Raw genomic sequence first — 23242 nt, forward strand, 5'->3', positions numbered from 1 at the left:
ATGGAACAAAGACAGTCTCTTCAACAAATGGTGTTGGGAAAATTGGACAGCCACATGCAGAAGAATGAAACTGGACCATTTCCTTACACCACACACAAAAATAGACACCAAATGGTTGAAAGACCTCAATGTGAGACAGGAGTCCATCAAAATCCTAAAGGAGAACACAGGCAGCAACCTCTTTGACCTCAGCCGAAGCAACTTCTTCCTAGAAACATCGCCAAAGGCAAGGGAGGCAAGGGCAAAAATGAACTATTGGGACTTCATCAAGATAAAAAGCTTCTGCAAAGCAAAGGAAACAGTCAACAAAACCAAAAGACAACCAACAGAATGGGAGAAGATATTTGCAAATGACATATCAGATAAAGGGCTAGTATCCAAAATCTATAAAGAACTCATCAAACTCAACACCCAAAGAACAAAGAATCCAATCAAGAAATGGGCAGAAGACATGAAAAGACATTTTTCCAAAGAAGACATCCAAATGGCCAACAGACACATGAAAAAGTGCTCAATATCGCTCGGCATCAGGGAAATCCAAATCAAAACCTCAATGAGATACCACCTCACACCTGTCAGAATGGCTAAAATTAACAAGTCAGGAAATGACAGATGTTGGCGGGGATGCGGAGAAAGGGGAACCCTTCTACACTGTTGGTGGGAATGCAAGCTGGTGCAGCCACTCTGGAAAACTGTATGGAGGTTCCTCAAAAAGTTGAAAATAGAGCTACCATATGATCCAGCAATTGCACTACTGGGTATTTACCCCAAAGATACAAAAGTAGGGATCCGAAGGGGTACGTGCACCCCGATGTTTATAGCAGCAATGTCCACAATAGCCAAAGTGTGGAAAGAGCCAAGATGTCCATCAACAGATGAATGGATAAAGAAGATGTGGTATATATATACAATGGAATATTATGCAGCCATCAAAAGGAACGAGATCTTGCCATTTGCAACGACGTGGATGGAACTGGAGGGTATTATGTTGAGTGAAATAAGTCAAACAGAGAAAGACATGTATCATATGATCTCACTGATATGAGGAATTCTTAATCTCAGGAAACAAACTGAGGGTTGCTGGAGTGGGGGGTGGGGTGGGAAGGATGGGGTGACTGGGTGATAGACACTGGGGAGGGTATGTGCTCTGGTAAGCGCTGTGAATTGTGCAAGACTGTTGAATCTCAGATCTGTACCTCTGAAACAAATAATGCAATATATGTTAAGAAAAAAAAAAAATAATAAGAAGAAGGTAGCGGGAGGGGAAGAATGAAGCGGGGGAAATCGGAGGGGTAGACGAACCATGAGAGACGATGGACTCTGAAAAACAAACAGGGTTCTAGAGGGGAGGGGGGTGGGAGGATGGGTTAGCCTGGTGGTGGGTACTGAGGAGGGCACATTCTGCATGGAGCACTGGGTGTTATGCACAAACAATGAATCATGGAACACTTCATCTAAAACTAATGATGTAATGTATGGGGATTAACATAAGAATAAAAAAAAAAAGGAAAAAAAAAAAAAAAGGAGAAAAAAAAAAAAAAAAAGAAAGGTCCTGAAAAAAAAAAAAAAATAAATGCCTCAGTATTTCTCTTCCCTTTCTTTGGCAGATGGAAGGGAATTTTCCAAAGGCTTATCTGTTTACCATTGTTTCGGGGTAATTCCTTAGTTAGGTTCTTATTTTTTTTCCACGAGGTGACCATTACATATTTTTTTTTTAGATTTACACCATTGAAAAGCATTTAACTACATAGATAAAGATCTACTTTGATCTAGAATACAAGGTTTAATAACAAAATAAATGGTCTGTGCAGCGCACTTCTAAAGTTATACTGCACACGTTGATCCGCAAAAATGAACACAGTCAGATTAGGGGGACATCTGATTCTAAATATGTCTTTGCTTAGAAAAAGAAAAGCTATGTCTAAACTAAAGAAAAAACCAATACTAATAAAGAAGACTCGATTACTTCTGGCAACTTAGGAAGTGTCGTGTAGGAAGAAATGGAACTGGAGATTGGACTCATTTCTCAGTCACTGAGTTGTGAGAAGTGGTTTTTCCCTGGCATCAGGGTGGTGGGGAGGCAGAGACAGTCTGCCACAATGGGAAGAAGATCTGCCTTTGGAGTCAGAAACACCCTACCCCAAATACTCCATGATGCCCTACAAGGAGGGAAAACCCCATCTGTAAAACAATTTCAATAAATAACCAGACAAAATCACTCCCCTGCTTAAAATGATCATTCACTGGTCCACAGTGCCCTCCGGGTCTGTGCTGTGTATATTTCTCACATCACTGTTCAAAACGCTCCCCCTCCCCCACCCCCCCCGGCCGACATCATCTAGGTTTACTGTGACTATGCCATGTGCCACCCAAACTCCATGTTTTTGTATAGGTTGTTGCCTCTCTCAGAAATTCCTTTAGTCTTCATGGAACAATATGTCATCTTAAACCTGTTTTCTAATTTATATTCACATTAGACACACTCACTGATTATATTTGGAATAAATGAGAAGCTGTGACAATAAGAATATAAAGTCATTTTTCTATCTTAACTACGTTTGGATTGGCAATGAAGAAATCACCGGTGGGGAAATCTCTCATTGTTGGTTCAGCTGGAGGCTGGAAAAGTAGAGGCTCATTCCCAATCTTGAAACTAAGCTTGGATGCTAATTTTGCCTTCTGTGAAACAGATGATTTAAGTTGTTCTTATAAAGGAAAATAACTCAGTACACTGAAATTGGCCCAATACAAGTTCAGTAAGAATTATGATGAAAGATTTCATATGCTCAAAACGTGCCTCAGTTACAAAAATCAAGCTTTACCTCTTGAAGTGATTCACCAGAACTCCAACAAGTTCTCCAATTCGACTCTCATGGGTTGGCTGTTTGCTGAAGAGGCAGACAATGAGGTCTTTGTTGTCTTTTGTATGGAACACTACAAGTTGGTCCTTTCCATTGGAGACGCTCAGACCAGTCAACTACAAAGGGACAAAGCATGGAAAAATATTAGGATGGTTCTCAAAAGAATAAATTTAAAAATACATTTTGTAATTTAATAATTATTTTTGATCAGTGACCCTGATGACTTCAGTTTTTACCAAGTCTTATGGAACAAGAAAGATGGAAGGAAATAATAAAGAGAAGACTAAAAACTAGTGAAACTGAAAACAGAAAAATAAAGAGAAAAATCAATGAAAACAACAAGCTGGTTCTTTCAAAGGACCAATAAAATTATTAAGCCTCTAGTCTGAGAATAAAAGTGAGACGACCTAATTACCAATATGGAATGAAGGAGGGGATACCACTACAGACCACATAGACATTAAAGGGATAACAAGGAAATATTTTCAACAACTCTGTGTCCATAAATTCAAGAACTTGAACGAAACCGAATTAATTCCTTGAAAGCCACAAACTACCAAAACTCAGCCAAGAAGAAATAGATAACCTGAGTACTGCTTTATCTACTAAAGAAATTAAATTTGTGGTTAGAAGCCTTTTGAAAAAAGATGCGCCTGGGTGGCTCAGTCACTTAAGTATCTGACTTCGGCTCAGGTCATAATCTTGGGGTCCTGGGATCAAGCCCTGCAGCAGGCTCCACACTCAGTGGGGTCTCTGCTTCTCCCTCTCCCTCTGCCCCTCCCCTGGTTCATGCCCTCTCTCTCAAATAAATAAATACAATCTTAAAAAAAACTTTCGAAAAAGAAAACTCCAGGTTCAGATGGTTTCACGGGTGAATATACCAAAGGTTTAAAGAAGAAATAACACCGGGGCACCTGGGTGGCTCAGTTGTTGGGCGTCTGCCTTTGGCTCAGGTCATGGTCCCAGGGTCCTGGGATCGAGCCCCGGATCGGGCTCCCTGCTCTGCGGGAAGCCTGCTTCTCTCTCTCCCACTCCCCCTGCTTGTGTTCCCTCTCTCGCTGTGTCTCTGTCAAGTAAATAAATAAAATCTTTAAAAAAAAAAAAAGAAGAAATAACACCAATTCTTTATATGTCTTCTTAAGGGGAAGGGAACACTTTGTAACTCATCTTATGAGGCCAGCATTATCCTGACATCAAAAAAAGGTAAAGGCAGTACAAGAAAACTGTAAATCAATATCCCATAGCCTTCATCAACATGGATGTAAGAATGGCCAACAAAACATCAACAAATCGAATCCAACAATATAAAGAACAGTAATATACAATGACCAGGTGGAGTTTATCTAAGAAATGCAAAGCTAGTTCAATATTCAATAATTAATCAATGTAATCCATTGTTGGAACAGAATACATAAGGCACATGATCATATCACTTGATGTGGAAAAACTGATGAGGGATAGAAGCAGAAAAATGTTCACCTTTATCCCAGAAGGCTGACCTATAGCCTGCATAGTTTCGATAAGGATCAGATACGTGCTGGTTGTTACATTCTTAAAGGGTCTCACAACTCCCTATACACCTCACTGATGGTTATTATCAAACCGAATGATAAGCACCAGAGAAATCTTGTGAAAGTAGTTTCATGAGTAGAAATTCAAAGAAACAATTTATTTTTATTTTTTATTTTTTTGAAGATTTTATTTTTAAGTAATCTCTACACCCAGTGTGGGGCTCGAACTCACAACCCCAAGAACAAGAGTTGCATGCTCTACTGACTGAGCCAGCCAAGCACCCCTTGAAGAAACATGATCTAATACTCCCTGTACATGTCCTCCCCCTTGAGCACTAAAGCATATACCCACCAGTTTCATACAGCAAACATGCAGCTCTTTCTGCCCATGGGTTCTGTCCCTGTGCTATTTAAATAAGCTTACAAAGGACACATGGGTGGCTCAGTCGGTTGGGCGTCTGACTCTTGATTTCGGCTCAGGTCATGATCTCAGGGTTGTGAGATGGAGACCTGTGTGGGGCTCTGCACTCAGTGGGGAGTCTGCTTGAGATTCTCTCTCCCTCTCCCTCTACCCCTTTACCCCACCGTGTGCTCTCGCACTCTCTCTCAAGTAAATGGATAAATCGTAAAAAAAAAAAAAAAAAAAAGCTTACTAAGTTGCACCGTAAAATATCTGAAGAATTCTTTCTTGGCTTTTGCACTCCATGACCCGCCAACAACCCACATGGGGATTGTGGAGGGAATCTAAGAGCCTCGGTGTGACTTGTTAAGTCCCTTTTATTCCCCCAGCCTCTACTTGTTCTTTTCCAGAGATGTCCTGAATAGTATGACCCTTCTGAATGTGTTTTGTCCTAGGGCTTAGGAGACCCTCTTGCCTGTGGCTGTACTACTGGGAAGACAAACTCCTGCTGCCTGGCTGGACACCAGTATTTTGGCCATGATGGCGCTGGGCTCAGAAATCAGACCCTCCCTGTTTTGCCTGTTCTTTCAATACCTGGATTCTTCTCAGTCACAGGACGGCCATACATGTCATTAGGATGGTTGCACATCTGAAGACTCCCATGTAAGGTTTCCTCCTAAATAACCTGGTGTGATCTCTCAATGAGCATAAAATCTAAGATACATCTGACCATGTGCTTCCCAATAGGGACCAGTGGGAGCTATTACCCAGTTGAGGCATCCATCCAAAGGGAGACCGCTCCCTTGGGGCTGGATCATGGATAATGCTCTTGAGAAAGTTGCTCAGATTAGATAGGAGCGCCATACTTTTGGTTTTTCGTGTCTCTCATTTGTCCTTCCCCATGGGCTGTTCGGCATTCTCCATCCTGCTCTTAGATATATATGTCTAAGCTAGAAGTACTTACGCTTAATATGGTATAAAATAGCTGCCCCGTCTTAACAAAGGCCATGGCCTTTACCCCATCCATTAATACTAGATCTAGAGGCTTAAAAGGGTATTATTATTGGTTGCCAAATATATCAACTTCCCCAAATGGAAAGAGGCAGCCCCAATCTCTGTGGTGATTCAGTCCATTCACGCACCTACTGTAGTCTAGGATGTCGCAGGGAAGTGAAGGGAGGTCAACATCCCTTCTCAGGTAGTACAAAGGTGTCAGAGTGGTCCAGATCAGAGAGGCCTCCTGCCACTCTGAACCCCAGGAGCCTTTAGCAATGTTCCTGATGGGATGCCACTTGGAAGCTGAGAAGGATTTTGGTAATGGACTCCTAATTAGTTAATGTACTCTCCTCGTTTTGTAGGAATTAACTATGGGATCAGCTTCCTTGATCCCAAAGGATTCTCCTTTGGGCTGTCTCCTAACACAAGGGAGTCAATTTGGACAAGAGGATTTAAAGAAGAAGTGCCTCCTCTTCTTCTGTAATGATGCTTGGCCTCAATAATCTCTGAAGGATGATAAAACAAAAAGGCCCATTAATGGGTCTTTAAGGTTCAATACTATTTATCCATTGGACCTTTTTGTAGGTGGCAGGGAAAATGGACTGAGATCCCATAGGGTCAGGCCATTATGGCCCTGTACCAAATCCCTGATCTGTCCAGACTCCTTTAGGGGCTCGAGGACACTCGTCTCCTCACCTCTACTCCTCAATCCACCATCAGCTAACCGCCTCAGGTCCTTCTGTTAACCCACCACCTTCCCTGTGTTTTGTCATGTTCTTTGTATGCTCCCCTCCCTTGTCTCTCTTGTAAACAGGTTGTTGCCAAGATCCTGTATATGTCTTCCTCTTTTTCCTGAGTTACTGGTCTTCTCTTTGTTTGCTTCTTCTTTTGTGCGTCAGATCTGGAATATATCTTGAGAGGACTGGATGAATGTTGCCTGACTCTTGTTGCATGGGGGGAGTTTTCTCCCTCATTCATTTCCGGGATTAATTGTCTGTGTGCCTACACGCTCACTCTCTCACTTTCTCACTCTCTCTCTCTCTCAAATAAATAAATAAATCTTTAAGAAAAAAAGAAATTCTGCTTTTCTCCTTGTTAAAAAGACAAAGTTTTCTTGGACTGTTGGTCTGCTCTTCATAAGAAAATGTAAACAGAGTTTTTTACCTTTTCTTTATCTGCCCAGAAAACCAAAGCTTCTATGTTTTGTCTTTATCAGGTCTTTGATTACTTAAGAAGGTTAAAACTTCTCAATGTTAAAGGAGCTAAGTTTTGCTAACAACCATACAGCTTCATGTAGAATCTCTTACTGCCAGCTTGGTTAAATGTAAATATTAAATTTATAATGGTCTGTAATCCTATTTAGGCATGTGCTTAAAACTTTCTGAGGGTTTTATCCAACTTCCCAGAGATTTGGATTGTAAATGAAGTCTTTTTGACTAATTAGACTTGTTTATTTGGTATGTTAAGTTACATGGGAAGCACTGTCAAACAAATGATGATAAGTCTTCTTAGGTTATGCTGTATGGGTAAATGCTTACCTGTTCCAGAAATTAATGAAATTCCTAAAGTTTTAATATGTTCTGGTATAAGGTCATCCTTGAAATTTTAATTATTAAAATGCTATGTGTCACAGGAATAACTACATTTCCTTGTCAGCTACATTATAATGAACTCTCATATCAGATCTTCAACCATGTCTATTTTTGAGTCTTCTGTCATTTATAGTTATTGTTCTGATGCTCTTGTGGAATGAGTTTTGTCTTCAAGGAGATTCAGGAAAAGGACTTTTTACAAACAGAGGTTTTTGATATCTTTAAAATCTTTTTAAGATTTTATTTGAGAGAGAGAGAGAGTGCGTGTGCGCAGTCGGGAGGGGCAGAGGGAGAAGGAGACTCCCTGCTGAGCAGGACCCTGGGATCATGACATGAGCCAAAGGCAGACGCTTAACCGACTGAGCCACCCAGGTGCCCGATATGTTTAAAATCTTAAAACTAAAATGGGTCAGAATATCCAAAACTAACAGAAAAAGCTGCATCCAAACAACCAGAATTAGTAATATGGGGCTAAATTGAGGAAAATGATTATAGTTTTTGTGACTCTTATTTGAAATACTGCTGGTTCTCTAAGGTTTGCTCTTCTAGATTTAAGGAAACTTTCTCTTAAGATTTATGGAAATGTGATAAAGTATTCCTTTGTGAACAAATTGAAACATTTAACTCTTCTCTTTACTGGAACCCTCCAGAATTCAAGCTCTCAGGAAGTATTCTTTCTTTCATGGCAATTACAGTTATTTGCATAAGTTCAATAAGACTCATTCTCCTATCGTTTCTCAGCCTTTTGGTTAAATCAAGTGAAGAATCTCTTTTCCTTGTAGGTTCCTCAAAAAGTTAAAAATAGAACTACCCTATGGCCAGCAATCATACTACTAGGTATTTACCCAAAGAATACAAAAATACTAATCCAAAGGGATACATGCACTCTAATGTTTAGAGCAGTATTATCTACAGTAGCCAAATTATGGAAACAGCACAAGTGTCCATCAATTGATGAATGGATGAAGTGGTATATATACAACGGAATATTACTCAGCCATAAAGAAGAATGAAATCTTGCTATTTGCAATGACATGGATGGAGCTAGAGAGTATTATGCTAAGTGAAATAAGTCAGAGAAAGACAAATACCATATGATTTCACTCATATGTGGAATTTAAGAAACAGAACAAATGGCTGCACACCTGGGTGGCACAGTCTGGTTAAGCATTTCTTGGTTTTGGCTCAGGTTATTATCTCAGGGTTGTGTGATCGAGCCCTGTGTTGGGCTCTGTGCTCAGTGTGGAGTCTGCTGAAATTTCTCTCTCCCTCTGCCCATCCTTGCACTCTTTTTCCTTCTCTCTCTAAAATAAATAAATCTAAAAAAACAAAACAAAACAAACGAGCAAAGGAAAAAGAAGAGAGACAAAAACCAAGAAACAGACTCTTAAGTTAGAGAACAAACTGATGGTTACCAGAGGGGAGGTGGGGGGGAAGGGGGAAATAGGTGATGGGAATCAAGGGTACTTGTGATGAGCACCAGGTGTTGTATGGAAATGTCGAATTACTATACTGTACACCTGAAACTAATATCACACTGTACGTTAACTAACTGGAATTTAAATAATACTTAAAAAACAAAAACAATCTGTTCTCCTTGTAATAGGACACCATTGGAAACACTGGTTATATTACTAAGGCTTTGACAGGAATGCCGTATGTGAGAGAGACAGTCATAGACTCAGATATGACCAGACAGCTTTAAGGAATTAAGGTTGACTTTATGGAGCCAATAAAACCCTTCGGAGATGCTGGTCTAATGCCTTGCTTACAGGGTTCCCAGTAGCCCTACCAGGTGAGTAAAGAATGTCACTTCCTGGCAGGTGCAGGAAACCTCAGGATATACACCCAAATCTACAGGTATTGCAGGCAAGTCTGATGACAACTATTTGGTGTGGCTCTGCCCTCGAGCAGCTACTGAGAGTTCAATCTAGAGATTCCTTATATAAAGTCCCAACAAAGCAGATTTTAAAGGATCTGTATGATCAATCACTATTCTTGCTGAGCTTATATAAATAATTAGGCCAAGTTTGTTAAAACTGGACTTGATTTACAAACGAATCAGTCTTGATTTGGCTATCTGGAAATAAGGGTGAATTTAGAGAGAAAAACTATGTTCCAGTAATGCATCCTTATGGACATTAGATTCTACTTTTGTCTTTAAATGTTTGTTGTTTGCCTACGCTAGACAACTTGAGGTCAACTTCAGAGATATTGCCATAATAGCTCATGTATAGACAGTCCTCTTGCTTGTTACTCTGTGGGGATAATAAAAGGGACCCCATGGGCATAGGATTATTTAAACAGCTGGTCAACGGAATGGACTCCCCAACAACTGTGTAACTCAGCTGTCACTTTGATCAATTCTTTGTGGCTGAACCCCACTCCCTGGGGTTAACTACGGACTTATGGAATAATGGGTGGCCAAGCCCCGGGTTACCCTGGATGTGGGAAGATGACAACGAACTGGACAACGTGCCTTCATATTCCTGTAAACTGGTGGAAGATCTCAAATTCCTCTTTAAACAATGAGATAAGAACAAATGAAGGTCTTTTTTCTTCTATTTATCATCTACACACCATACCTAAGTGGTAACTCTTTTCTACAATGGGTACAACATTATGCTGAGCTACAAAACCAAACTTTGTGCTGGATTTGTAGCTTACTGATCATATCAAGCACTTAAGGCCTCCTTGGGTACAGATTGGCATTATTTACAACAATACATAACCGATATGATACGTCACCCCAATACCAGCACATACAGGGACTTTTCTATCACTAAAAAGAATGTTTCTTGCTGGCCTATGGTTAATGTTACATGGGACTCATAAGAGGCCTTTCTCCTATCCTCAAACTATCTAAATTTTAACTGAATATGCCAACCCACAAATAGGCTGATGACAACAAATTTCCCAACTATATAGTCCTTTTTATTGATATACCTAGGATGGATATATGTGGCTTACTCGCACAAGAGGACAACTAAGCCAAAAGGCCCTTTTATACTGAGAACAGAAAAACCATACCCTTGATTCATGGCCCAAAAGTACTCACCGAATGGGGTGGATCCCCTCCCCCCCAAAGCCTGTGACCATTCCATTATTTTATAGGCAACTGACTGGTTTGTTAGTGACTGGACGAGGCGACCAGGCACCAGATGGCTAGCACCTAATGGAACACAATGGTTATGTGGGCCAATCTGTGGCCGTGGATTCCACCAGGCTGGGTTGGAAAATGCACTATAGGTTGTGCTGGGAAGCATGGCCATAGCACTAAGATTATCGCAAGTCCGTATCTTCTGTATCTAAAACAACGGACAAGATCCGTGTTTCACTGGTGTGACCATCTGACATCTATTTTTCTTCCATCAGGTTTAGAAGATGTCATATGGCACATGGAGGCCTTTGATAAATAGACAGTTAAGGCCTTAAATGGTTCTCAAAAAAGCATTACACTATTTTTTTTTTAAATTTATTTGAGACAGAATGAGAGAGAGAGAGCACATGAGAGGGGGGAGGGTCAGAGGCAGAAGCAGGCTCCCTGCCGAGCAGGGAGCCCGATGCGGGACTCGATCCCGGGACTCCAGGATCATGACCTGAGCCGAAGGCAGTCGCTTAACCAACTGAGCCACCCAGGCGCCCCAAAAGCATTACACTATTAAACACTGAAATGATCCAAGTGTATAAAGCAGTTCTAAAAACAGAATGGGATTAGATGTCTTAACAGCAGCACCAGGGGGGACATGTGCCATTATTAAAGCAGAATGTTGCATCTACATTCCAGATTATGACAAAAATATAACAGTATTACTTATTGATATGAATAATTGAATTGGTGCTTTTAAATACCCTACATTGTCATCTAATGATTGGTTACATTTCTGGTCGGGACGTGGACTATGATCCACGCTAAAGTGTCTTCTCATTGCTCTTATTTTCTTTTTTTTATTTTTAAGATTGTATTTATTTCAGAGAGAGAGAGTGAATGAGCAAGCATGAGCAGGGGAGCGGGGGGGAGAGAGAAGCAGGCTCCCTGCTGAGCAGGGAGTCCGATGAGGGGCTCAATCCCAGGACCCCAGGATCATGACCTGAGCCGAATGCAGACACTTAACCGACTGAGCCACCCAGGTGCCCCACTCTTCTTATTTTCATTATAATAATAATCCTAGCGGCACCTGGGTGGCTCAGTCAGTTGAGCGGCCAGCTCTTGATTTTGGCTCAGGTCGTGATCTCAGGGTCCTGGGATTGAGTCCTGCATCAGGCTTCGTGCTCAGTGGGTAGTCTGCTTGAGATTCTCTCTCTCCCTCTGCCCCTCCCCCCACTGGCATTCTCTTTCTCTCTCTCTCTCAAAACACATAAATAAACCTTTAAAAAGATAATAATCTTAATGTGTTGTCCCTCTCACTTTGTTCTCTCCTATTGTTGAGATATGTGCAAGCAGGTACTAACTCCTTCACTCAGCTGACAGACGATCCTTCCTACTCGAAACAAATTCACCCTGATGTCCACTCTGGACTCTACAGCAATGGCCTTCCATTATAATTACCTGTAGGGACAGATAGTGACCAACTTCAGTCCATAGGTAGGGACATCTCTACGACCCCTGTCAGCTTGAAGAAGTTACAGAAGATGAGCCCTTCGCCCTTTAACGACCTTAAAGATTTAAGGACCAAAAATTGGTCAGGGAGGAAATGATGAGGGATGGAAGCAGAAAAATGTTCACCATTAGTCCAGAAGGCTGACCTATAGCCTACATAGCTTTGATAAGGATCAAAGACGTGCTGGTTGCTACATTCTTAAAGGGTCTCATGACTGCCTGTACATCTCACCCATAGTACATAGCAAGCTGAATGATAAGCATTCAGATAGGCTGATGACAACATCTTGTGAATATAGTTTTTTTTTTCTAATTAAAAATTTTTTTTTTAGTGAAAGTAGTTTTACGAATAGGAATTTGAAGAAAAATTTATGATCTAATCCTCCCTGCACGTGTCCTTCCCCTTGAGCACTAAGCATCTACCCACCAGTTTCACACAGCAAAAGTGCCGCCCTTTCTGCCCATGCGTCCTGTCCCTGTGCTATTTAAATTAACTTACTAAGTTGCATCATACAATGTCTCGAGAATTCTTTCTTGGCTGTTGTAGTCCACAACCCCGCAACAAAAGCACTTGACAATACTCAACATCCATTCGTGATAAAAAGCTGTCAAGAAGCCAGGATTAGAAAAGAACTCAACCTGGTAAATCACATCTACATAAATGCTGCAGCTAACATCACGCTTAGTGGTGAAAGACTGAAGGTTTTCTGCCAAGATCAGAATCAAGGTAAGGATTTCCATTGTCACTGCCGCTGGGCAGCATCATACAAGAAGCCCTAGCCAGTGCAATAAGGCAGGTTTAAAGAAATTTAAAAGAAATTTAAATGGAAAAGGAAGAAAAATGTCTCTATATTATTTTGATTACATGATTATCTACATAAAAAAATCCCAAGGAATCTACAAAATAGCTCCTAGAACTAAGAAGTAGGTTTAGCAAGATCACCAGTTCTTGTTGGTCACAAGGCCAACACACAAAAATATTTCTACATACTAGTAATGAACAACTGGAAATAGACTTTTAAAAAATTTAAACAAATTTTACCTATAGTTGACATACAATTTTGGAAACAGAAATTTAAAAACAAAACCACCCACAGCAACTCCAAAACCAAAAATACTTACATATAAACCTAAAAAACATGTATAGGATCTATATGTTGAAAAATAAAGAATGTTGATGAAAGAAATCAAATTAAACTGTTGATGAAGGGTATAAAAGAAAAATCGAAATGAACACAGAAAAAATATGTTCATGGATTGGAAAACACACTATTGTCAAGATGCCAATTTTTCCCAAGAGAGTCTACAGATTTAATGCACTCCCAACCAAAATTCCAGCAGAACTTTTTGTAGATATCAAGAAGCTGATTCTAAAGTGTGTATGGGAAGGCAAAGGAACTAGAATATCCAAAACAATATGAAAAAGAAGAACAAAGTTGAAAGACCCACTGTAGCTGATCTTCTTACTAGGAAGCTACAGTGATGAAGATAATATTGTTTTTTTTTTTTTAAAGATTTTATTTGAGAGAGAGAATGAGATAGAGAGCATGAGAGGGGGAGGGTCAGAGGGAGAAGCAGACTCCCTGCTGAGCAGGGAGCCCGATGCGGGACTCGATCCTGGGACTCCAGGATCATGACCTGAGCTGAAGGCAGTCGCTTAACCAACTGAGCCACCCAGGCGCCCCGATAATATTAATTGTTAAAGGGATTATCAAAGCGATAAAAACATAGATTGGTGGACCAAAATGAAGAGTCAGAAATAGACACAAATCTAGCCAACTGATTTTTTATAAAGGTACAAAGGCAATTCAGTGGAGAAAAGATGATTTGGACATTTGGGTAACTTGGACATCCACAGTCAAAAGAAATAAACGTCAACCTAAATCTCACGTCTTATGTAAAATGAATTCAAAATGGATCACAGATATAAATGTAAAATGTAAACCCATAAAACTTTTAGAAGAAAACAGAGGAGAAAATATCTGGGGCCTTGGATTGGGGAAATATTTCTTAAAAATAACACCCAAAGCGCAACTCATAAAAGAAGAAAATTGTTAAACTGAATCTCATCAAACTTTAAACTTTTGAGAAAGACACTGGCAGGAAGATGAGTATGTAAAGAACTCTTAAAATTCAACAAGAATTTGATTTAGAAATGAGCAAAAGATTTAAAGTCACTTCACCAAAGAAGACATTAAGGTGGCAAATCAGCACATGCTCAACATCACTAGCTATTGGGGAAATGCAAATTAAAGCCACGATGAGGTACCAACACAAATCAATCAGAATGGCCAAAATAAAAACAAAAGTAAATCAACGCCAACAACAAAGTGGCAACACCAAATGCTGGTGAGGATGCAGAACAGCTGGGACTCTCATACACTGCTGCTGGGAATGTGAAATGATACAGTCATGGGGAAAGCAGTTGGCAGTTCCTAAAAGAGTTAAACATAGAATCACCATGTGACCCAGCAATCTCACTCCCAGGCACATGTCCTAGAGAAATAAAAACCTATGTTCACTCAAAAACGTACACAGGACTGTTTATAGCAGCTCTATTCACAGTGGCCCCACACACTGGAAACAACTAGAATATCCATCAGCAGGTGAGTGGAGAAACAAACTATGATACATCTATACAATGTAATGCTACTCAGCAAGAAAAGGAATAAACTCATGATACAAATTACTGGTATGCAACAACGTCGGTAAATTTCGAAGGCATTATGCTGAGTCAGCCCCAAAAGGTTACATACTGTATGAGTCTGTTTCTGCCATATTGTCTAGAAGACGGAACTAAAAAGCATGGACAACAGGTTGGTGGCAGAGTTTAGCATCAGGGGTAGTCTGACCCAGGGGAGTTTTTTGGGATGATGGACACCTGTGTATCTTGTAGTGGTGGTTACACAAATCTATGCATTTGTTAAGGGCCATAGACTTGTATACCAACCCTCACCAAAAGCCAATTTTATTACATGTAAATATAAAAAATATAGCTCCTTGCTTATTTCGATCCCCAGATAGTCTACTTTGGTCACTAAGGCAGAAGCCTGAGTGATTTCTCACTCTGTGGGTTTGTTCTCCTACTGCAGAAAATACCAAAGTGCCACCTCCTGGCCACCACAGGTGCTGTCAGCCTGGCAATCAACACTGACAAGGTATCCACTGGGGGGAATGCAGAGTGCCAGGCTGCCTGGGATGGGGAGGAGTACCAAAGACGCTGAGGGGGGTTCACAATCCAGTTGGATCAGTGGAACAAATAAACAGCTGAAGAACATCTTAACAGTTCATACATTAGGAAGCCCACTTAGTTCCATGTCCGTATTTTACAGAGATGGAAATTGAGGCTCAAAGAGGTTAGCTGATTCGCAGACCTGGGAAATGGAATTCAGGCCTTTAGACTGAGCCAGAACCATGTTCTTTATCACAAGCTTTTTCAAATACCATGCACAAGTGAACATAAGCTGCATAAATAAGTATTCCTAAACGGCAAGTGAATAAGTTTTCATAGGAGGTAAGTTCTTAGGTTGATTTTAAAGAATGCCAGGGTCCATACTTAAAGGAGAGAAGGAAAAATATTCAAAGCACTGGAAATCATTTCACAAACCTATGTAGATCATGAGCTTTCTGAGGCTCCTGGTAAAAGCATATATCAGTCTTCCTGCCACTTAGATGTATCCCATCCAGATGATTTTATATGATTAAATTAAAAATATCATTTTTATTTCTAAAAACATATTAGGTCTGTGATGCTTCACTCTCATTTGATTATTTTAGATGCAAAATTCAGACTTGAATTTATGTAGCACTTCACAGGAGAGCCTGATTAAAGCCTAATAAAATGAGACTTTTAACAGCAGCAACTCTGCCAACATATCCCAGGAGGCTTGGCTGCAGGGGTTCGGGGGAAAAGAGATTCAGCGGTGTCTGCTGAAACCATCCAGACGGAGGACCCCTGCCTAGATGCTGCCTAGGCCTGCATGGAGCCTAGGACTGTTTTCTCAGCCCCCCTTCCCACTTCAGAGTGTGGGCTTCTCCTCCTGTCTGTCCCTCTTCCACGCTGTCTGGTGGCTGGATGTTGCTGTGCATGGGAATTCCTCACGTGTAGGCTCAGCCCTATGGGCCAGAGCCCCGGAAGAAAAGAGGGAAGATCGTACCCAATTTCTTCTGCTACACAAATAATGAAAGATTAAGCCCTGTTTGTCGCCCATGTAGGATAAATAGCACCCAGAATGTCTCCTTGTGTCCTGGCTGGTAAGTGGGGAAAAGTAGTGGGGAAAGGGATGACGTGGGTGCTAATCCCAATTCAGCCACGTGATTATTCAATCATGTGACTGAATCATTTAGTTTCTTGGGGCGTCTGTCTTCTACAAAATAAGGATCATACTAGATGCCTTATCTACCTTATAAGATTATGGTAAGGATCAAATAGCAGCAAAGATAAATAAGCAACACCCCATCAACCTTCAAGGGCTTTTGCCCTCTCATCTAAAAGAAGATATGACAGCAGTACCTGAAAACCTTTAGACGAGTTCCATGGTAATGGAAGGCGTTGTAGTGAATTATATCTGTTAGGGAAAGGGTGGCTGCCTCAGCCACAGCACATAAATAGGTTTCTCTGAACAAAAGACAAACTCCTTATCAAGGATTCACCCTGTTAGTTGCCTTCTTATTTCTCATAATCTGTGAGATCTCTGTGCTATGATAAATCTAAACCTCTTCTTTGATATTCAAGATTCTGAACAGGGCAGATACAGTCTCTGATCATAACCTATCTCAATTCTCGCAGACCCTCCTCAGCAAGGAGGACCCAGCAGTGGACAGAACTAAAGATCTGGCAGTTCAGAAGGAGGAGGCTTAGTCTGAGGAAGGAGAGCAGGTGTCCTCCTTTGCAATGGAGTATGGGTAAGAAAGCAGAGCAAACTAGAAAAAAAAATCTCTACTACATACTTGCACTTGTAAGTACAAAAAGACCAATATTAGAAAAAGAAATAAAAAGAAAAAGAAATAATTCTGAAAGATAAATATAAATTAAAAACCCAATGGTTCAAAACATCAAGTTGCACACTTTAAATATATATACAATTCTTACCTGTCAATTATGCCTCAATAAAGATAGAAAAAAATAATGAAAGCAGTAAATAACAGATGCTGCAGAAAATCAAATAATAATAGAAAAAAAAATTCTCAATGTCAAAAGATTTCAGTCTTTAGATAAAAAAGAGTCACAGATACCAGCCCAACTTAGATAACAGGGAATCACATGGAAATGTAGCCCAGAGGAAATTTTGATTCTCTAGAATAAAGGGGATAATATCTTCAAGTATCTGGGTACAAAAAATAAATTTTCTACACAGGAAAATAATATTCAAGTCTACATACTTTTAAAAAACTTGTGTCTTCTGTCTGAAAATGTAAGAAGGCATGGGAAGAGCATAAATATTAATTTTGTCATCATTCACAGGAGGAGATAAAGTAAATCCATTTTATTCTGGGTATTAAGAGATCAGTTTAAACATTTAACAGTTACCATTATTAGAGTTAAAAAGAATGTATAACTTTCTAATCATTAGTAAAAAGAGAATAAATAAAACTTGACTAACACAGCAACTAAAAAAAGTAAAAGGAAAGAGCACAGAGGCATTAAAAATAGAAAGTATCTAAATAATATGATTAATTTTAGGGGCGCCTGGCTGGCTCAGTTGGATGAGTATGTGACTCTTGATCTTGGGGTCTTGAGTTCAAGCCCCAGGTCGGGTGCAGAGATTACTAAAAAAAAAAAAAAAAAAAAGAGAGACAGTGTGGTGCTGGCAGAAGGACAGACTTATAGATCAAATGGACTAGAATTGAGAATAAACCTGTATATAAAAAAATTAAAAAATAAATAACACAAATTTAAGAAAAGAAAATCTTGTCAGTTTCTATAAGAAATGTGAATAGGATGCAACTTCTTTATTGGGTAAAGAAGAGTCATAGATTAGGTCAAAACCAAAATTTAACTATACTCTGTTTATAAAAAATGCATCTAAAAGAAAGACATAGCAAGATAAAAAATGAAAGGATGGCAAAGATATAGCAGAAAGAAAGTAGGGATGGGAACAGTAATGACAGACAAAACTCCAAGGCAAAAAACACACATTTTTCATTGTTGTTTTATATGGACAAAAAGTATAATTTAAAAAATGAAAACCATCAGGGGCTCCTGGGTGGCTCAGACGGTTAAGTGCTGGACTCTTGGTGTTGGCTCAGGTCATGATCTCAGGGTCCTGGGATTGAGTCCCACACTGGGCTCCACGCTCAGCAGTGAGACTGAAATTCTCTCCCTCTTCCTCCCCCTCCGCCCCTCCTGCATGCTCTCTCTCTCAAATAAATAAATAAAATCTTTTTTATTTTAAAGAAGAGAAAAAAAACCCCACCCATCTTCATGCACTGAATAATAAAATAGAAAGCAAATATAAAGCAAAACTGTTCTAATATAAGAAGAATGGACCAGATTGTGATTTTAGTGGGTGACCCAGGCTTTGGTGATTCAAGCTAACAAAAAGTAAACGAGGGTGGAGAGAGGGTGGAGAGAGGCTGAATAACCAATAGATTTGATTAGCAATTAAATGGAATGTCTATACACATTTAATATGGTCCCTGAATCGTTTACCTATATTTATCATGTGTCAGGCAACAAAGTGGCACTCCCTTCCCAGTCACAAAAAGCAGGATATGCATCGGTCATATTCTCTAATCACAGTGCAATAAAGCTAGCAAACTACGAAAAGGTTAATAACACAACAACTTCATTAGTGAGAAAGAAAAGAAACACCTCTTTAAACAACCCCTGGACTGAAGAGATTGTAGTTGCAATTACAGAAAATAAGGTAATAGAAAGAGAATTTTACACATCACAATTCACGGATGCAGCTAAAGCTATAATCAAAAGAAAACACGCTGTCTTAAATACTTTCATTATTAAATAAGGACATAAATTAAATATCAAAAAGCTAGAGAAAGAATAAAATAAATCAAAATAAAAATTAGTTAAGATAAAAGCCGAAGTGGATGAATGAGAAAAACAACATCTATGATAAAACCAAGAGATGGTTCTTTGAAGAGACCAATAAAAGAGCCAAACCCCTGGCAGAGTCTAATTAAGAAAACACAAGGCAAAAGCACAGAAACCTAACATTACAAATGAGAAGGAGAGTTAAGAAAAGGTGTGCTGACTTTAGAAATTAGAAGAGAATGACATTTGTAATTTCATATTAATAAATGAAGAAGTTTGTGAAATGTATGATTTTAAGGAAAATACAAATTACTGAAACTGACCCAAAGAAAGACAAAATAATCAAAATTGATTCCTAACTAGGAAAACATTTTTTTTTTAATGTTGTCAGAAAAACACTCTCCTAATGTTACTGGGCACAGATGATGTTATAGGCAATCTTTCCAGGCCCAGGTAATTCCTATGCCACTGAAAATGCTTTAGAATGGAGAAAGAAACCATCCTGACTCATTTAATCCTGGTAGCAAAATTTGAGGAAGATCTCTTACACATACACCCCCCCACACACACACACTCTCTCTCTCTCTCTCTCTCACACACACACACTGACTACTCTGATAAGGACAAATAAAAACTCCAAAATAATTAAGAAACTGAATTCAGCAGGCTAACACACCATGACCAAGAGGGTAGCCCACAACCTTGAGGACGGTTCAGTAACAAGATATGTGTCAGTATCACTTGGCTTATCAATAGGTCACATTTATGTCGTGTCTGTGTGTTTGTCCAACTAGAATTATCTCCTTGCAGCTGGGCTTGACAGCCTTAATTTTTTCCAGGCAAGTATTTACCAGGCAAGTCTGATATTTCTATCATTTTTATTCTACAGTACTCCATGGTATTCTCCCTATAGTAGGTTGGTAAATATCCAAATGTATTTATACTTATATCATCACTATAATATTGGTTTTAATATTTTTCTGATCACCCAGTAATCTCTGGCAGCAAAGTGCTGTGGATAAAGGAGAGAACAGACTTCCTCCACTATATAATAATATTGTGGGACTAAAAACAAGTATCATGACTGAGCACAGAGATTTTTGCCTGGATTTCTTAATAGAATTTTTATATGAGTGAGACTAAGTATGTTCATAAGGTACCTTTTACCTCTTATTATTTTCACAAATAGCAGGTAAAACAAGAGTTAAGTGAAAGTTAAAGCATATAACTCCAGTCCCACCAAAATACTCCATACAACTCGACCCATCAGTCAAGTAAGATTTTTTAAATTGAGGTATAATTAATATATAATAAAATTCACAGATTTTAAAGTGTATTGGTGGATGAATTTTGACACCCAAGATACAGAACTTTTCCATCATGCCAGAGAGTTCCCTCTGTTCTTTTTAAGTCAGTTCTATATTTGTAAGTTAAATTGGCTTATTTAGCTCTTGAGAGCTAAAAGGATGAGCTCATTACTTTAGACCTAGAAATCCAAGGGTCCACTGTAGTAAGAACAAACTCACAAAATACTGATTTTTGTCCTTTTCCTTTCTCTGTTTTCATGGGTTGTACCACAAGGATTATGAGAATTTTACAAAGAAAACAGTTATTATTTGAAGATGACAAACCAGTCAAATGCTATTATGGTCTTTGAGGAACCATTTAAATTCTTATAATATAGAGTTATTCAAGATTGCTTGAAATAGGTGGTTTGGAATTTAAAAGTATTTTTGGTTGCATTCTTGTATTAAGATTTCTTGTGACAGAAGTTAACTTCATTTGATTTCTCTTAATAGGCAGACAATCCTTGGTTTCCAACTTCCAGTTTTCAATAGTCAAAAAAAATCATGTTGAGGCTATGAACCCATAGTTGTTGGATTAGATTCAGTTTGTAGGACAAGAACCAATACCAAGTATAAGCCTATAGCTGTAAAACGGTGCCTTGAGATGTAATAGCACAAAAGGTCAGGGGATGGGCTTAACATCTCCCAAAGTCCACTGTAAGCACATGTCATTTTGCTGTCTTCTTTTTGCTCCATATTGCTCTTTATTTCCCTTTTGGCATCTTTATGTCTCTTTCTGTGTGTGTGCACATGCTTTGTCAGTGACATTGTGGGGCCTCGAGGTGCTAGCTGTAAATTCCAGAATTCCAGGCAATAATTTCAAGAAGCTGAAGATTTCCGGAGATGCGTGAAGCACAAGAAAAGGCGCTGACATTTTATGACAAGAGAGTCTAATAATGTAATAGACCATGAGCCCTTGAGCTCTTGTTACTTTAAAAAGAATTAATCTTTTAAAATGATGATTGAGCCCTTGAAAACCATCAAGGACTAACTAGGAAGGAGAACATATGCCTTTTTTATGGTGGTTCATGTCTGGTTTTCTCTCTGGGGCCTCTTTTTCCCAGACTTCCTCTTCTCAAGTGGGAGGATCTTGTCTTTTGTGTGGTTAGTGCTTTCTATGTACACTTCTAAAGGACTTCATTATTTTGGTTTTTTCCCCTCTGACCAAAGATGTGTCTAACCCACAAACAGCTTCCATAAAATTGTAGTGGTCGCTTCATTTCTTCACGTATGTTTGTATTTTGATATATACACTTGATCTTATGGATTTACTATTTTCTTGTTCTTCGGTTTGATTGCAGGTTTATAATATTTATGCTCTTTTGCTCTCAATTAACAAACTGGTTTGGCTGCTCAGTGATGGAGAGGACATTCTGTTCATTCTGTTTTCCATTCAGAGACTTGGAAGACAGACATTCTGACTTTTGCAGGACGCCTGGTGACTTTCTCATTTTGTCACTATTCTCTGATTCTCTATTCATGTGTCTCTCTCAATCTCCTTTCTTCTCCCCCTTTCCCTCCTTCTTTCTCCTCTTCCTCTCCCTCCGTGGCCCAACTAGCTATCAATCAGAAATCCTAACTGTGTGGGTTCGTCATAATAGTGCACAGTTTAGGAAGACTGAGAGCTGACCCCCTTACATCACTTGAGAGCAACAGAGTGCTTGCACTCGGGGCCACATGTCAGGGGATGACTGTCCTGGGGCCGCTGTGCGTGAGGAGCCCAAGCTGCTCAGAGAGGTCAGGTGCTGGTGCCCTGGGCAGCAGTGTTGGCTGTGGCCCCCCGCCCCAGTGTTGCACCAGTGAGTGTCTGAGGGGGTCCCAGGGTTCCCATCCTCAGTTGCTGAATCACCCCCAGCCCCTGCGTCTTCCCAACCAAAGCTGGATACTGGGGAGTGAAGACAGACGGGTCCCCCTGTGCCATTTCCAGATTCCTGACTGAGCCAGCCTGGCCCCCGCCATTTCCAGATTCCTAACTCATGGAATCTACAGACAGAATAAAATGGTGGTGGTTTTATTCCACTAAGTCTGGGGTCATTTGTCACACAGCAAGAGTGACTGGAATAAAAATGTGGAAGGAGGAGCGAGGAGCTCTGACACAGCCCTGAACAGCCAGCACTGGCCTCGGGAGGCACGTGGAAGCTGCTGGTGGGATTGCGATGGGCTTTAAGGAGGCGGCGGCTGGTGAGCACCGGGGGGCAAGCAAGGAAAATGATATTTCAAACTTGAGGACTGGAGACCTTTGTTATGAAGCGGCAGAAAATCGGACAACACTGTTGCCCTATGGGAAGATCGAGACTGGAATATGGACCCGACCAATTCAATGATTGAGATAAGGATTTCTAGAAAGAGTACCATCTGGCTGCTTCCTGAGGTCTATGAAAAAATGTGTGAGGAGAGAGTTGATCTTAATAAAGAACTGTTCAGCTTTCATACAAAATTTAAAAGAAATCTAAAGAAGCCAGCGCTTGCTGGGTTTGAGAATACAACTGTTTCTTATTCCCAGATTCTCCAGATGGCAAATGAGTCTCAAATTAAGAAACAGTTTCAGGGCAATGCTCAAATCCAGAGTGGGATTGTAAAATCCTTTGTCAAAACGTCAGAAAGATCTAAGGCAGTGCTTCATAGAAACTTCCAGACAGACTATAGGCTCTCTCAATATCTTCAGGCCATGCCTTACAAAGTTTCTCTATTAAGCAGTAGGGCTCTGACAAGTCTTTAGGGCCTTGCCCCACAGTAGCTCGGCAGGAGCCCAAGGTACAGGAGAGTTTTTCTTGCAGCCACATCTGCAGTGTGGTTTCTGTCTAATATAGTGGATTATGAATTGATGCAGAGTAGGTCCACGAATAGTTCAAAGGAATTTCATCAGGTTGGATGGAGAGGGACAGAGATGTTACAAAATGTGACAGAGCTTTTGGACCCCCAACCCTTGGGTTGCAGGAAGC

The 23242-nt window shown here is 40.0% G+C and overlaps 1 protein-coding gene across 1 annotated transcript in view; it reads right to left on the reverse strand.

Annotated features, from left to right (window-relative positions):
• The window catches only part of MYO1D (myosin ID), a 380578-nt gene that overhangs the window by 88686 nt on the left and 268650 nt on the right, over positions 1–23242 (reverse strand). The window contains exon 21 of the mRNA XM_021704452.2: positions 2823–2977. Within this exon, the coding sequence (XP_021560127.1) occupies positions 2823–2977 (155 nt within the window). The remainder of the gene's footprint in view (positions 1–2822; positions 2978–23242) is intronic.

This window comes from Neomonachus schauinslandi, chromosome 15 (genome assembly GCF_002201575.2).
Source record: "Neomonachus schauinslandi chromosome 15, ASM220157v2, whole genome shotgun sequence".
Lineage (NCBI taxonomy): Eukaryota > Metazoa > Chordata > Mammalia > Carnivora > Phocidae > Neomonachus > Neomonachus schauinslandi.